We start from the raw sequence: 15,226 nt of genomic DNA on the forward strand, positions 1-15,226 counted from the left end.
TCAGGTCCATCTAAAATTTCATTGAGGACATATCCTATAAAATTTTTCATCCTTTAATTACAAATATGGCATGCAGGTGAAATCCAATTCTGACAACTCTTCATGATTTAAGAGGAAATCTTAAAGTAAACAAAGGCACTGAATAATATTATCTTATAAATCGACTAAAAAAACTTTTTATTTGGAGCTATTCTTTATTGCTTAATGAGACAGAAAGAGTTGATAATTTAGTACATGGCAAAGATTTCTAAGAAAAGATACAAGCATGAGGAACCAAAATTAATTCCCCTATCTCCATGATTACTTATCTGTTGTATCAAATTCTCCATAGTCATCATCAATTACGTTATCTCTGCATCCTCATTTTATACAGACTCCCAAAACCTGACAATGTAAACAAAGCTGAAGGAGCACTGAGTAAGGAATGGCCGATTTATAGAACCCTTGGGTCAGCCCACGAATTTCAGGCATTTCAAAAAACAACAAATAACCTCAAAATTACAAAGAGAAATTCACTGATAGATTTCTTAGTTAATTTAGTTTTTAAAGACACTTGGCAATTTCAAAGAATGGAAACATATGTCCCCATCGACTCCCTTTAACCAAGAACCATAAATAAATGAACGGTCTTTGATGATGAAATCACTGATCTTACCATTTTCAATTATTATCTCACCTTAGCCAAAGCAAGGTAATTATCTTAAAAACATGGATTAAAATCTTTCTTTCCTTTGAACTTTTATCTCTTGCCTTAATCCACCACACAATACATATCTTAAACTGCAAATGGACCTTGAAAAGGAAACGATAATTAAAAGTGCACAAAAAATGCAATTACAGGAAAAGTGGCCTGATAAAACTTCAAAATTAGATCTTTTCATTCTCGCCATTCCTATCCTTCACAGATGGGACGTTATAAGTCAGATTAACTTGTAATCAATACGCATAACTATTTTTTTTTTCAAACTGAAGTCTTTTAAAAGACCAATACATTTTATAATTTAACCAACTCAAAGAATTTTCCAGTAAAAGCAATACTCTATATATTAAAAAAAAAAAACCCTGCTACAGTAAAAAAAAAAAAAAAATGAAAATTTTAGAAACTGTCATACATATGATGTGAATTATACAATTCAGAAAAGCAAAATAAATTGAGGTGCTTAAGTTAAACAAAAATAAATAAACAATACAAAGATGTTTATTGCACTTTGTCTAATTATATTTCTCTTGCGCAATATAACAGAGAATTTCTTAATGAATAATATACACGTAAACACATTCTTAGTTATTCTTATCCAGAGGTAATTCTAAAACACAAAAACAAAGACACAAAAAAACGTAGACCAGAGATTGAGGATTGCACCTAAACTGTCACATTGCTTACCTTAACCTGCCAAAAAGTTTTGTAGCTGGTGTCTACAGCCATTGAAAAACAATAAAAATGTTAACACCATCAAGACATAGGCAATAAAACCCAATCCACTAACACACCAAAATCAGACAGCATACCTGTGCGTCCCAGTCCATTTGTCCGAGTCTTGCTCTAGTTTCTGATCCTTGCAGGCATCTTTTTTACCTCTCTTCTTACACAACACATGAAAAGAATTTACATCCACGCGCAAAATTGTGTTAATGTCAATGCACAAGACTTGCTCCCTCTGTAATTATTCGTTTGGAATCAATAAATGTTTTTTTTTTTTTTTATTTTTCACAAGCCCAACGAAGCAGAAAGAATGGTGTCAATCTAATTACATCACCACCATGAAGTTAATGTGAAAGATATGGATTGCAGCAAAATGAGAAAGAGACCAGATAAACCAGAAACTACACAAAAATGAATCATTCAAGGTGTGGATCTACTACACTGCAAAATATTCCAACTCTGCCAAAATCCACATGTTGCAGCAATGTACTATGGGATTCCCCTACGCCAAAAAGTCACGCTACAAGTACAGATTAAAGAGCACCTTAGTCTCCAGGTATCTCCTATACACAATGTCATTGTCACCAAAAAACCTCTTTTTTTCTCATTTAAATGTGTGTAAGATGACAGTAGATAATATATGGATTGCCTCTCCGTGAGGTTCACCAAGCGTGTCCGAGGTAAGGCATACTGTATACTGTAAATAATATCCTGCTTATCTTCATACATCTCCCAGTATTCTATACCTTAAGGCCAAACACAGCTAATTATTAGGTTCCCTGCTCATTAACACCAGGAACAAATTTCTTTTAAAGATCAAATTTACACCCAGTGGCATAACACATCCTATCTAAGAATTTTAATATTTAGGCTTTGAAACCAACCTAACACAAAAAAAAATCAAATTATTACAGTGTTTTGATGTAGAAGCAACAATGTACCTTTTCCCCTGAAGGCCAAGATAAAAAAGCAATTATGATATTAATGACCTAGATGAATCTTCTAAACCACTGACTGAGACAAACTCTGAAGGTTACTGTGTCTTCATTTTCATATTAGACAACATAATTTCTACAGATAAGCCAAAGACCTCAATAAAACTGATAAAGAAGAAGGGTTTCCAAGAAAAATAGATATGGATACAACCTGAATTAGGACTGACACAGTTCTCCAGAATAAAGGCGTAAACAGTGCAGCCCATGCTGTTTGGTTTCATTTAAATTTCATTTTTCCGGTTATCCATTTGGATCCATTTTATTTGTCAAAATTGCTATTACACACACAAAATAGAATTATGTCCATAAAAGTGATAAATAAACTCTTACTTCATCCATGGCAAAACACCTGTCACTTGTTTGGGATAATTATCACCAAAGGATGGGATATTTTCAAGACGAGAAAAAAGGTCATGCTGTAGCCTTTAGTCCTAAACACTGATATTCAGGCATTAACATTGGTGATTAAGCCTGATTTTCTAACTGATTTTGTATAAGAAATAAAGATTTTTTCAAGTTTAATTAATGAAATTTAGGTTTAAAACTGATCTAATTAACTGAACTGAAAACTCTGGAACCCAACTAAAAATTTAAAGAACCAACTAGATTTTTGGGACAATGGCCCTAACCTGGTTTCTAATCCCGGATGTCTATTTCCCCATTTCTACAGTCTTAGTAACATGTCTGAATTTTTGTGTTCTAGAACAGATCAAAATCTGAATTAACTCTGCTCTATTTAATATATGTATCTTACACACAATAAGGCCATGTTTTTCTGATACCCTTATCATGCTTTATAATATTTGTATAATATTATAACAGGGTGCTGCATAAAACAATAAAATCATTTTTTAAATATTAGTGTCTTTAAATTACAGTAGAATTTTTATTTTTTAAGATACATCCATAATTCTTATACGTATAATTTTTATAGTTTGAATCAGCACAAATGTCACTCCATTATCAGATTCATTCTAAAAACTCACCTGTGTAAGTTACAGGTAAGAAATGTAATGCATGTGCATTCTACACAAAACTACACTAAAATTTCATTCTTTTAAAACAAATATGATTTCTTTCAATCGAAAACAGTTTTGATGCGATGATATTTCATCACCTTTTCCTATACGTATATCTACTGTGATACAGGTACGCTCAGGTAAGACAGGTACGTCAGGTAAACCTCATTAACTAAGAAACTAGAGAAAATATTCAGTTATTTATGTTTATTTATTTCAATGGTGTGAATAATTGTAAAAAAAAATACTTAAACAAGAACAAAGAACTCAAATTCCATGTTTTATTCTGAGACGTGTCCACAACGTCTCCAGTTCTCGTGTATATCGTCGTCTGCATAACACCAACTTTATCCAACTAATATATCTACATCTCCGGTATAAATTCGTTGATATTAATAAAATGAACATACTCAAAGCACTCAAAAGCAATTTCTTTTCTAAATTACCAAGATAATTTAAAATAAATGCAGTTATTCGGCGTTGTTTAGGAATAAATCGTCAGTGTCGATACATTCCGCCATTTTTGTAACTGAAGTAAACAAGGAATACAACCTGCGTCTTTTTGATGAGCTTTTGTACTTTCAACCAATGAAATAAGGGCTTATAAACAGTGATTCGGATTATAAAACGGATATGACGAAATACCAACACAAAAATAGTTTGTACAAGGGTTTTTTATTCTTAAAATAGGAATTGGAATTTCCGATATTCAAAAACGACTTATGCCGCGACCAGCACTGAAACGTAAACATTGTTGATCGCGGCAAATGATCTTGATTAGCACGATAAGGGTTAATGAATAAGCATATAAAAGATTGTGACAAAGGCACAATTGCGTAAATTCCTCATACTGTAAATTCCTAAATATATGCATGGAATTAATTATCGCATAATTTTGTGAGAAGCATCACACGCAAAATAAAATTACTCGCTTTTATATTTATGGTGCTGAAATTCATGTAAAATCTCTTGATCAACCGTCTATTCATGAATTGTTATTCCTGCGATTTGCCGTTGAAGAGCCCATTCGCAATAATAAGTACTCGCAAAAAATAAGGAATCTACATTAATAAAAAATTCACAGAGTAATCATGCAATTACATCAACTTGTAGCAGGCATATAAAAGATTGGGACAAAGGCACAATTGCATCCCGACATTACCTTTACTATAGAAAATGTTTACTGAAAGGAAGGTTGGCCCCCCCACATTTCAGCACAGTGTAGTGTTATAAAGAAAATTTACCCCAAAAAGTTTGAATTGAAAGATAGTCTGTCTTGAAAAATCTTGGCCACTACCCCCCCCCCCCCCCCCCCCCCCCCCCCCCCCCCATGAAATAGGATTTTCGACTTTGGGGAACTTTTAATTTTTCGTTTTTTTTTTTTTTTGCTTGTCAAGTTTTTCAGGTAAGTAAAAAAAAAATTTCTCAGGTTGGCCCCCCCACTTTCAAAAACGATGCTACGTGCCTGTGTAGTCTAGTTTCACCTAAAATGCAACATCTCTGAGCTTCCATTTTTCAATTCTCATTTGAATATCTTTTGTAAATTAATTTGCATGTCATTCTGATTATTGGGGTACATGTATTTCTTAAATCTTGACATAAATTAACGCAGTTATTGACAAACCATTCATTCCTCAGTGTTACGTTGTCTTCTAGCAATACTGTCACCTTTTTTTAATTAATGGAACATTCAACCTGTTGCATACTACACTAAATAATGCATTACATTTAGGAAACCTGTGATTGAAATTCTTTCAAAGTAACAGTACATATTTTGAGTGATTACAGCCAGATATATGTAAATTACTAAATCAATGTTTGATATGTATAGATGAGATAAACTCTCAATGCTTTTATCTTGCTCAAAACCCAATAAATTTATGAAAAGAGCAAACACACAAACTCATGAAAACATCAGAGGTGGGTCAGGATCAGGTGTAATGGAGAGATAAGCTTCCCCTGTCAACTTGTCACACCCATTGTTTGCCTTTTATCAAGGTTAGAAAAATAAACAAATCTGTGAGTTGTCAATTTAGTAAAATATTAGTAATAATTGACCATAGAATCTGAAAAATATTGGCTTTAAACAAGCTTTTACCCTTTAAAAAATAAACTTATTTGCAAGTAGTTTGTCTCATTTTGAAGATTGTTTTTTTTTTTGTGAAGAACCTGCTCTTTGCTATTGAATCAACTTAGAAACATATCAGCCCCATATGCAGGTAATATTTTTTTTTTGCTCAACAGAATAGGGGAGTTCATATTAGAAAGTCTTCATGCTTAACAATAAGCATATACATGTAACAAAAATCTACAGATTTTCCATTTGCCCAGTCATGACAAGGAGCACACGACTGATGTGATCATTTTACAGGAGATGCTTACTCCTCCAGGGACCATTTTTGCTCTGATCCCAAGCTGAATATTTATCTCTGCTCCCAATTTGAATATTTTAATATTTCCATGCTTATAATGTGAGGGTTAATAAACTTTGCCTTTTAATTCAGAATTTAAAAAAAAATCAGAATTGTATATATCTCACACATATTTCAATATGTACAATATTCACACCAAACAATTGTCTTTGTAGGCCCCAATTTTAAAGTTTATGTGTCCTTTAAATAAAGGTTTCAAGTTTCATTTAAAGTAAACGGTGCAAAGTGCACACGCTGGTGCCAATTGTTTTCCTTTGTTCATAATTACTGGAAGTAAATTCATGGAAAGACAAGTCTTTAAAAAACATGGTGATTAATGAAACTTTGTAAGATGTCACATACAGAATTGTATAATTTAAATCTCTTAATAGGAAAATGCAAAACAAAGATACCTTAATTGTGTAAGAAAGAACTACCTTAACTGTGTAAGGAAGAACATTAAAAATTTATTTTAAAAATTTATATGGAAGAAGACTCCTTAATAATACATTTTGTATCAAATTAAAATAAATTTACAAGGATTGCCAAATCAGAGTGTAAGAAGCATAGAGTTTGTCGGGGGTGTATTCAGGATTTTCATTTTTTAGGGAAATCAAAGGACAGTAAAATTAATTTAAAATCCAAGTATTCATGGTATACCATAAAATCCTAACAGCATTAAGAATGATTTTAAAAAGGTTAAAATGATATATGAAACAAAATTGTATAGTGAATACCTGTGACCTAGCTATTTCCAGCGATCTACAAAACATTACCACATCCTAGCTGTTTTTGTTTTGTGCAAGGAAGCCACATAGTTGATGTAAAAATCTCCGTGCAATTATGCATTTTTTTTTTACTAACTTTGGATAAATACATTAATTACATCACCTTGAATATGCTGTAATTTACTGCATTAGAATACAGAAAATTCTAAAGGCTGTTTAAAATTAAAACTACGTTTAACGTCACCCGCGCGCGTAGGTTTATGAGAAATTTTTTATGTCCGTTCCGGTTTGGGAAATCCCGTAGTGACAGAAAATGGACAGTTAAATTAATTTAAAAGTTTGGGACCATAAATGTAAGTTAAGAAAAAAAAGATTATTTTATGATTATATTAATGACAAAGTCTTGTATGTTGATTTTTTTTTGTCAGTCTTCGAATCATATGTACAGACTGACAGTGACAGACTCTCAGTTCGTGATTCTATTGGCTGAATTTTTATAATTTTTATGAAAGATATGGAGATAACGAACTTATCCAATCTCAAATTCCATAAAACAGTACAAAATAGGACCAGAGCAAACAGAACTTTCAAAACATCATAGGTGGGATCAGATGCCATGGAGGAGTGAGCTTCAATAATGACTTCCTGTGTCATTTTAATTATTATCGACGGTTTTTTTATTCATTGTATTTTGGAGAGAATCGAAAAACTTTTTTACTGAGTGGAAACTGTGTGATTTATATACAGTGAAAAGCATCATTTAAATCTTACTTATATGTTTCATATTAAAAATATTTCTGTAAAAATCGAAAGGAACAGTAATGAGTAAAATAATTGATTTCTTCATAATTTATGTACCTACAAAAAGCTACAATTTTTGGGAAAGATAATATACTTGTCATAACCATTTGAGCAGGGAGAAGCTTACCGAAGATAGGGCCTTTCAAGTGAAGGAGAGTAAGGAAAGTGGTTGGGGTATTCCAAGATGTGAAGAATCCTGTCTTTTGTGTGGAATTCAAGGTATTAAAGATAATCTTATCAGTATGGTCCAAATATTAGTATTCACACTTTCAAAACTTAATGCTAGTAGATCTAATACTAAGAAAAAATAGGACATAATTCAATTTGAGGATATTTCAACATGAACACTTTTAAATATTGTCATCAATAATTTTGATTGTAGATACTGATCAACTTTTACCACAAGAAGAAGCATTTGCCTCCAGGGTACCATAGACATGTGGCAATTACAACTGAGGCCTAGTTAAAAACTTTCCTGCACATTCAGTCTTAGACTACATTGTTTGCTAACAATAGGACTCAAACTGATTACATACTAAGGAAAAACTCTGCTAGGGAAATTAATCTTAGGTGTCATATCAATTAAATGCTCTTATTACTTAATTGTAATGTTTTTAATGTACTGAATAGGTTAATTTGAATAAATTCACAACTGTTTGAAAATTTTGTTTGTTTATTTTTTTCCTCCCTCCCTCATAGGTTTTGAACTTTAGGTGTGACGTTAAACGTAGAATTAACTTTAAACAGCCAAAAGGACAGACTACCCTGTTAGAATTGTTTTTCTTCATTGCAAATAATTAAGAGAATGCTTACCGGTTAAAACCTTATTTTATAATTTAAAGTAAAATACAATAAGGACATGTCTTTATATTGCACAAAGTCTGAAATAAAAGACAAAGTTCAATGGACATAATTCAACCACTTAGCCTTTCATGCATACTTAAAAAAAAACTTCTACCTTTTAATTATTGCATAATTTAACAAAGTATCTTTAGTTATGATCTGTAAATGTTTCATTGCATTTTTAAAATAATTTTTTAAAATGTTTGGACCTCAATTGACTGAATACATATATCTGACCTTTGAGCTGCTTGCAATGTCCTTGTATCCTCAATTAGACTAAATATTGGTCAAAGTGTGCCAGGAAATTAAAGCACATGTTATTATATTGCTGAACTATATCTTAAATATTATCAGGAATTTCGATAATTATGTCATATACAAACAGGGAAAGAATAAAATCAAATTTGATTCCTCTTCAAAAGTGGCATGAAATGATATAATCATTGGATCTATATCACATTAATTGCATATTGTAAAGTCTTTATAGATTTTCAAAAAGTGAAAAAATAAAAATTTAAAAGTTTATGCTAATTAAGACCTACAACCCGAATTGAAAGCACCTGGTACCATCCGAAGTCCAGAAACAGGAGGACGGGTAGGAAGCAGGGAAGGGGTTATATAACATGCACGTGGTCCTCTGTAACATATATCCTTAACCCCACAATGATATTTCCTGCCTATAAAACTTACCTCATTGCAGGATGAGGCATAATCCAGATAGCCCCTTAGAAACTGAAATTCAAATTTCAATGTTCACATAAAAAATATCAGACAGGCATCCATTCATAAAAAAATCAAAATGCTGAATGTGTGCTTCTTTGCACTCAGGATTCTAAGGTGTAAGGTATCTAGATTTCTCCTTTTTTATAATATGAAACACATTTTTCCTGTAGTAACCCTATCTTTAGATATTCAACTTTTTGCAGCGCAGAATAAAAAAAGTTTTCCTCACGACTGTGAAGTATTTCAGATATAACTCCTCAGTCCTGCTATGTGATAAGTGCAGAAATAAAAGCAATAAATGATCAGGGTATAGAAAGTTGTCCTGTCAAGGATCCGTAAACCCCAAACACCCCCAGTCAAACAAAATCCTACGTGTCATCCGAGACACCAAAACGTTTGTTATTTGTGCCTTCTCGTTATTTTCAAACAATAGAGTCCTGGGTTGGCACTTTTTTGTGTGGTGAAAATCTTTTGAGGGTATTTTCGACAGACAACCCTTTCATTCGTCTGTTTCACAGTTGAATCATACAATGATATTTTCTAAATAATAAGTTATAATCTTTCACTAATTCATATGGAAAAATAGGAAAACTCTTTCTTAAATTGAACAAGAAGAGGAATTCTTTGAATTCTTAAAGAATATAATTTGTACATAAATGCCTTAAATGAAGTTAATTGGCTTTAATTCCCAATAAATAACCTGTTTTCAAGAGATCAATAATTAGTTTTAAACTTACAGATTTTAATGCTTAAGAGTTAAAAGATTGGATGTATGTATTATAAGGCAGGTTTATCAATTGTCTATAATTAAATAAAATGTATCATTTTTTTCATGTATAAAAAATGACACAAAAAGACACTTTTGATCAATTATAATTCATATCCACTTAATTATCCCATATAACCTGGAATGATCAGCATGAAACAAGATTTGATTTGAATTTGTTTTCTTTAGAAAAAAATTCTTCCGTTTTTCGTAACTTTTTTCCCCCTTATAGCTGTATTTAGCTGCATATGTATATTTTGAAAATGATTTATTAAATCTACAACTAATGCATGTGATGACTGCATCCTTTTTCGTGGAAATATATTCCTAACAGAAAAGAGAAAAGTCAAAATTTGAGAATTTAACTTAATATATTTAACCAATGAACAGTTTCTTTTTATAGGTGAATTAGTGAACCAAATATATGTAAACAAATGATTAACCAAGTTAATTGGTTTAGCCAACAAAACCTCCTAGTTAAAAGTACAAGGAAACCTTCAAACTTCACTTATTTACCATATATGATTTAGAACTTGGTTTTCAACATGTCTTCTTGAATGTTATAATAAATAATTCAGGGAAAATTGAAGAGTATTTAATCAGAGCTTTCTTGGTGTGTTTTAATTAAAACAGTCTTGAATCAAAATCATAAACTGCAATTAGTTTCATAAGCACTTGAATGCATAATATTAGTAGATTTAGTATTACACATATCTCATCTTATGCAAGGAGACAAACCGTCTGTCTGTCTGTCTGTCTGTCTTGAGTTGGAAAGGACTGAAGCATTTTAAAGTATATACATGTTGTAGTCAGTAAAATTGTTTACCAAGACAGAAGATGTTGAGGTTTAGAACTTCTTTGTTCATTAATTTGATTGTTTGCAACATGGGACCTTGGTTTATATGGTCTCATTGAATTAATACTGGACTCCACGTCCTATACTGCGATTCAAACCCATGACGTAATGATCAACTCCTTACTCGCTGATTCTGGAGCAAACATTCTAACCACTGTGCAAAGCAGGGTGACATTATAACATTTCACAACTAACTGGAGTGAATGCAAACATTATTCATTGTTGTCCATAATTAAGAGTAGCGTCATGTTTGTGGTTGCAGACATATCCAATCTTTTTTTTAGTGACAGAAATAAAAGCCAAAGGTTTACTATAACAGGAATCTATAAGAAAAGATTCAAGATTGGATGACCATGACATGAAACACAGCACTGAGAAGCCATTGCACTTTTAAAACCTATTTATAAAGGTTGGCTTAAAACATAAACAAAAAAAGTTCAACTTGGTATGACAAATGTCTACTAAATGAAAGATTCTGAAATATTCCCTAGGGGATACAAAAATAATTCAACACTCTGTGTCAATCAGGAATGGGGATTCAAAATTTAAATATGGTTAAGTTTATCACAATACTCACATTAGTGGCATATTCAAAATAATATTTTTTTCCTTAATTGCAATATTTTTCTGAAAAATATCAGTATACATATCCAATTCTTAACTCGATTATATAAAATAACTATCTTAAGAATATAATAATGAAAGAGCTCACCAAATTATGAATACCCCCTTCTGTATCTTTTTTAAAGTGCTCATTCAAATTTTGTCAATGGAACATTGATTTACTTACCAATGTTGATAAACTTTTTTTTTCAGCATAAACAGTTTCTGTACAAAGTGTGAGCTTCCAAGTTTCTCCTTTGTAATGGTTTGGTCAGGACAAGTTTTGTATACTTTATTTCTTCCAGTGACCTTGTTAGAATGACCTTTGATCAAGGTTAAGAACACCCTCTGGTTTTAAAGAATCTCTGTACCAAGTACAAGCTTCCATTGATTCTATATTACAAAGTTCTAGTTCAGACAAGCAAGGTTACATGGACCGAGAGACACTTGGATTACATGATTCTCATATCACCCCATCCCCCACGTGGTGCAGTGGTTAGAATGTCTGCTCTAGAGTAGCAAAGTAAGGAGTTGATCCTTCATTAAGGGTTCCCACTGTGGGATGTGCAGACCGGTCCTTCAAATGTTACCGTATATATCAAGGTCCCGTGTCGCAGTAGGTGCTGGCACGAAAAAGATCCCTCACTACTCAATGGCCCTGAGTGCGGAGTATACAACAAAATTTGTAGCTCTTCACCGGCAAATGGTGGTGTCTCCATAGGATTGAAAAATTCTCAAGAGGGATTAAATAACATACAATCAACCCCCCATCCCCACCCCCAAAGTTTGTTTGCAGGGAGTATAACAATAATAATTTAATATGTGGGTTTAATGTCAACTTTATTTTGAAAATTGTTGATTCATATACTGTTATATTATTAGAAAATTTAATCTTTTTAAAATTGTTTTTCCAATGGTATCCTTTTCTGGATTTAGGTCAAGTCATGGTATACATATTACATAAATCTTACATTTTTGATGCTGACATTTAAAGATCTTTTTTTTTTTTTTTTACCAAATATGTTCATCTTATCCAGATATTGGAATTCATTCAATTCTGGACATTTAGGTATTACAGCACGATCTAATTTGAAAATAACTAAACAAATTATACTTCTCCGACCTTGATCTAATAAATTAATTCTAGTCCAAATAAAAGACAACACAGATTTGCACAATATTAAGATTTCACCGACTTTTGTAAGGACAGAAATCTATATTAAGTTGGAATTGTACAAGGGAAAAGATAGCTTTATGGCAGACCATTCTGGTCCCAATCATCAGGATCATATTTTTTAATGCTTTAGTCCTGCAATGCCAAACAAATTGTGCATCTGATACAGATATTACATCCTATTTCCATAAAGATGCCTCCTCTATCCATCAGCCTTGTCAGGGAATCTCACCACCCACTCACAATTTTTTTCTTTTGACAATTTAATGTGATTTATACTCCTTAACTCCCTAAATTACAAATAAAATGCATAAAAAGTAAATAAACTTCATAAAGAATAAATCTAGATTGCAGTTCATACTGATGTCTAACCTTTAATCAAAAGTCTCTGTAGAGACTGTAACTCTACTGGTCTATACTTAAAAAAGATTTGCAACAAGAATTGCAACATTTTTTATCAAGTTTTACTTATTTATCTTATTTTCAAAACTCATTCTCAGTGTGAGACTTTATTATTAAATAAACCTAATGGTTGAAATATTTTTATCTAAGGTCATTTAAGGTTATCATGGGAACTGGATTCAGCAGTTATTTAACACTTGACATTCTTTATTAAATCAGAATATAATTAACATAAACTCCTCTTATCCTTGTCGCGTTTCTACTTTGCATAGATGGTTCCTGATAACCAGCCCTTCTTATGCAGATTTTTATTCATCGAATAACACCATAAAAATATTTTTAATCCATCTAGTTTTTAAGTGCATGTAAACTGACTGCAAAAAAAATATTTTTTGTGCTGGTTCTAGCATTACACGTGGGCAATTATTGGAGAAATAACACTGAAGTTGATTTTTTTGAAGGATGAAAACCTAATCCTGACCGTTAAAAAGTTATGGCCAAAGTAAAAAGTTTATCAAAAGTAGGTCAACTTCAAGGTGAAGATCAAAGGGTCAAAGTTGTTGATATCCAATGAAAAGTTTTCTCACAAGGATTACATATGTGAAGTATGAAAGCCCTAGCCCTTACTGTTCAAAATTTATGGTCAAGGTTAAAGTTTTTTCATAAGTACATAAATCTTTAAGGTCAAGGTCAAAAGGTCAAAGTTGTTGATATCCAATGAAAGGACTTGCCACAAAGAATACATATGTAAAATATAAAAGTCCTAGTATCTACCGTTCAAAAGTTGTGACCAAAGTTAAAGTATTTTTAAAAAGTAGTTAAAACTCCAAGGTCAAGGTCAAAGGGTAAAAGTTATTGGTATCCAATGAAAGGTCTTCTCAAAAGGATCACATATGTGAAGTACAAAAGCCCTAGTCCTCACCGTTCAAAAGTTATGGTCAAGGTTAAAGTTTTTTCATAAGTACATAAATCTCCAAGGTCAAGGTCAAAAGGTCAAGGCTGTTGGTATCCAATGAAATGTCTTGCCACAAGGAATACATATGTGAAATATAAAGTCCTAGTATTTACTGTTTAAAAGTTGTAACCAAGGTTAAAGTTTTTAAAATGTAATTAAAACTCCAAGGTCAAGGTCAAAGGGCAAAAGTTATTGGTATCCAATGAAAGGTCTTCTCACAAGGATTACATATGTGAAGTACGAAAGCCTTCGTCCTCACCGTTCAAAAGTTATGGTCAAGGTTAAAGTTTTTTCATAAGTACGTAAATCTCCAAAATCAAGGTCAAAAGGTCAAGGTTGTTGTTATCCAATGAAAGGTTTTGCCACAAACAATACATATGTGAAATATGAAAGTCCTAGTACCTACTATTCAAAAGTTATGGCCAAAGTAAAAGTTTGGAATTTTTGTGTAAAAGTGGGTCAAACTCCAAGGTCAAGGTCAAAAGGTCAAATTTGGTGGTACCCAAAGAAAGGTCTTGTCACAAGGAATACACATGTGAAATATGAAAGTCATAGCTCCACTAAATCAAAAGTTATGGGCAAGGTTAAAGTTTTTGTATGACGGACAGACGGACAGACAGACAGACGAACGAGATTTAATGTCCCCTCGCTTTCGCGAAAGCGGGGGACAAAAAATTACAATGTCAATATGAGAAATTCGCACTTATATACTTTGATATACTGTGACTAAAATTATATATACTCACAGGATATCGCCAATTGGCTTTACCAAAATACAGATTTTTTTGCATGATCCACAAAAACTGCAGTCTACAGTCAGCACAGGTGCTGCAGTGAAATTCTAGCTATAAGTCAATAATTGTATAAATGCTGCAGTTATAGCCCTAGAGAAATGAAAAACACACTCAATATAGGCCTATTCAACAATTAATTCACTTAGATACAGAACCCTACATTTTCCATACTTTGTGATCATACAAATTCTTCATTTCCTTCTTACACATACCAAATTGAATTCCAGTATATCAATATATAGACTATAAACAAATATAATAAAAGAAAAATGCACTTCCTACTTATTTCTCATCAAGACCACACTGATAGGTCTCCTATATCCTTTGTAAATGACCAGCTTCATAAAAAAATTTTACATTTAACTAGAAAATGATGAAGTCATTCATGTTTCTGTACAGGCCTTCTCTCTACTTCATAAATCAGTCAGAGTATTCATATCGTTACACTGCCTATTTCAAAATAGATCACAGCCTGGAATATAACTAGTAAATGAAAATTTACAGATTCTATCTCCAGTAATTACTAGATTTCTATCTACAGTCACCTACCTGTGGGCTAAGATATCACAGAGAAGTACATATCAGACACCACCATATTGTCTAACACTGTACACATGTAAACAGAAAGAGGAAATGGCTCACAATATAGGTCAACTTTACAGTCATGACCTTTTACCTCAGTATCTAGGCCACCATGTATCTGGCAGGCACATTTTCTGTTGCTGCTGACGAT

General features: G+C 32.2%; 1 protein-coding gene and 2 long non-coding RNA genes across 7 annotated transcripts in view; 2 read left to right on the top strand and 1 right to left on the bottom strand.

Annotated features, from left to right (window-relative positions):
- The window catches only part of LOC134269154 (uncharacterized), a 33,935-nt gene extending 32,184 nt beyond the window's left edge, over positions 1-1,751 (top strand). The window contains exon 2 of the long non-coding RNA XR_009992511.1: positions 1,716-1,751. This is a non-coding gene — a long non-coding RNA (uncharacterized LOC134269154). The remainder of the gene's footprint in view (positions 1-1,715) is intronic.
- Positions 1-15,226, bottom strand: part of LOC134269153 (nuclear hormone receptor HR96-like) — a 92,135-nt gene that overhangs the window by 51,133 nt on the left and 25,776 nt on the right. The window contains exon 3 of one of the 5 annotated variants that reach the window (XM_062751373.1): positions 8,911-8,952. The exons of 1 other annotated variant lie outside the window; for it this stretch is intronic. In XM_062751373.1, the coding sequence (XP_062607357.1) occupies positions 8,911-8,952 (42 nt within the window). Of the gene's footprint in view, positions 1-1,384; positions 1,442-1,509; positions 1,720-8,910; positions 8,953-15,042; positions 15,156-15,226 lie in introns of those variants that run through there. 3 more of the 5 variants (XM_062751378.1, XM_062751377.1, XM_062751376.1) reach the window with 3 other exon arrangements.
- On the top strand, positions 6,913-7,821 carry LOC134269145 (uncharacterized). The gene is made up of 3 exons (XR_009992510.1): positions 6,913-6,929; positions 7,493-7,596; positions 7,760-7,821. It is a non-coding gene; the product is annotated as an uncharacterized LOC134269145 (long non-coding RNA).

The sequence above is a fragment of the Saccostrea cucullata genome, unplaced genomic scaffold (assembly GCF_032062105.1).
Source record: "Saccostrea cucullata isolate Sc308-1 unplaced genomic scaffold, CSIRO_AGI_Scuc_v1 ctg381, whole genome shotgun sequence".
NCBI classification, from domain to species: domain Eukaryota; kingdom Metazoa; phylum Mollusca; class Bivalvia; order Ostreida; family Ostreidae; genus Saccostrea; species Saccostrea cuccullata.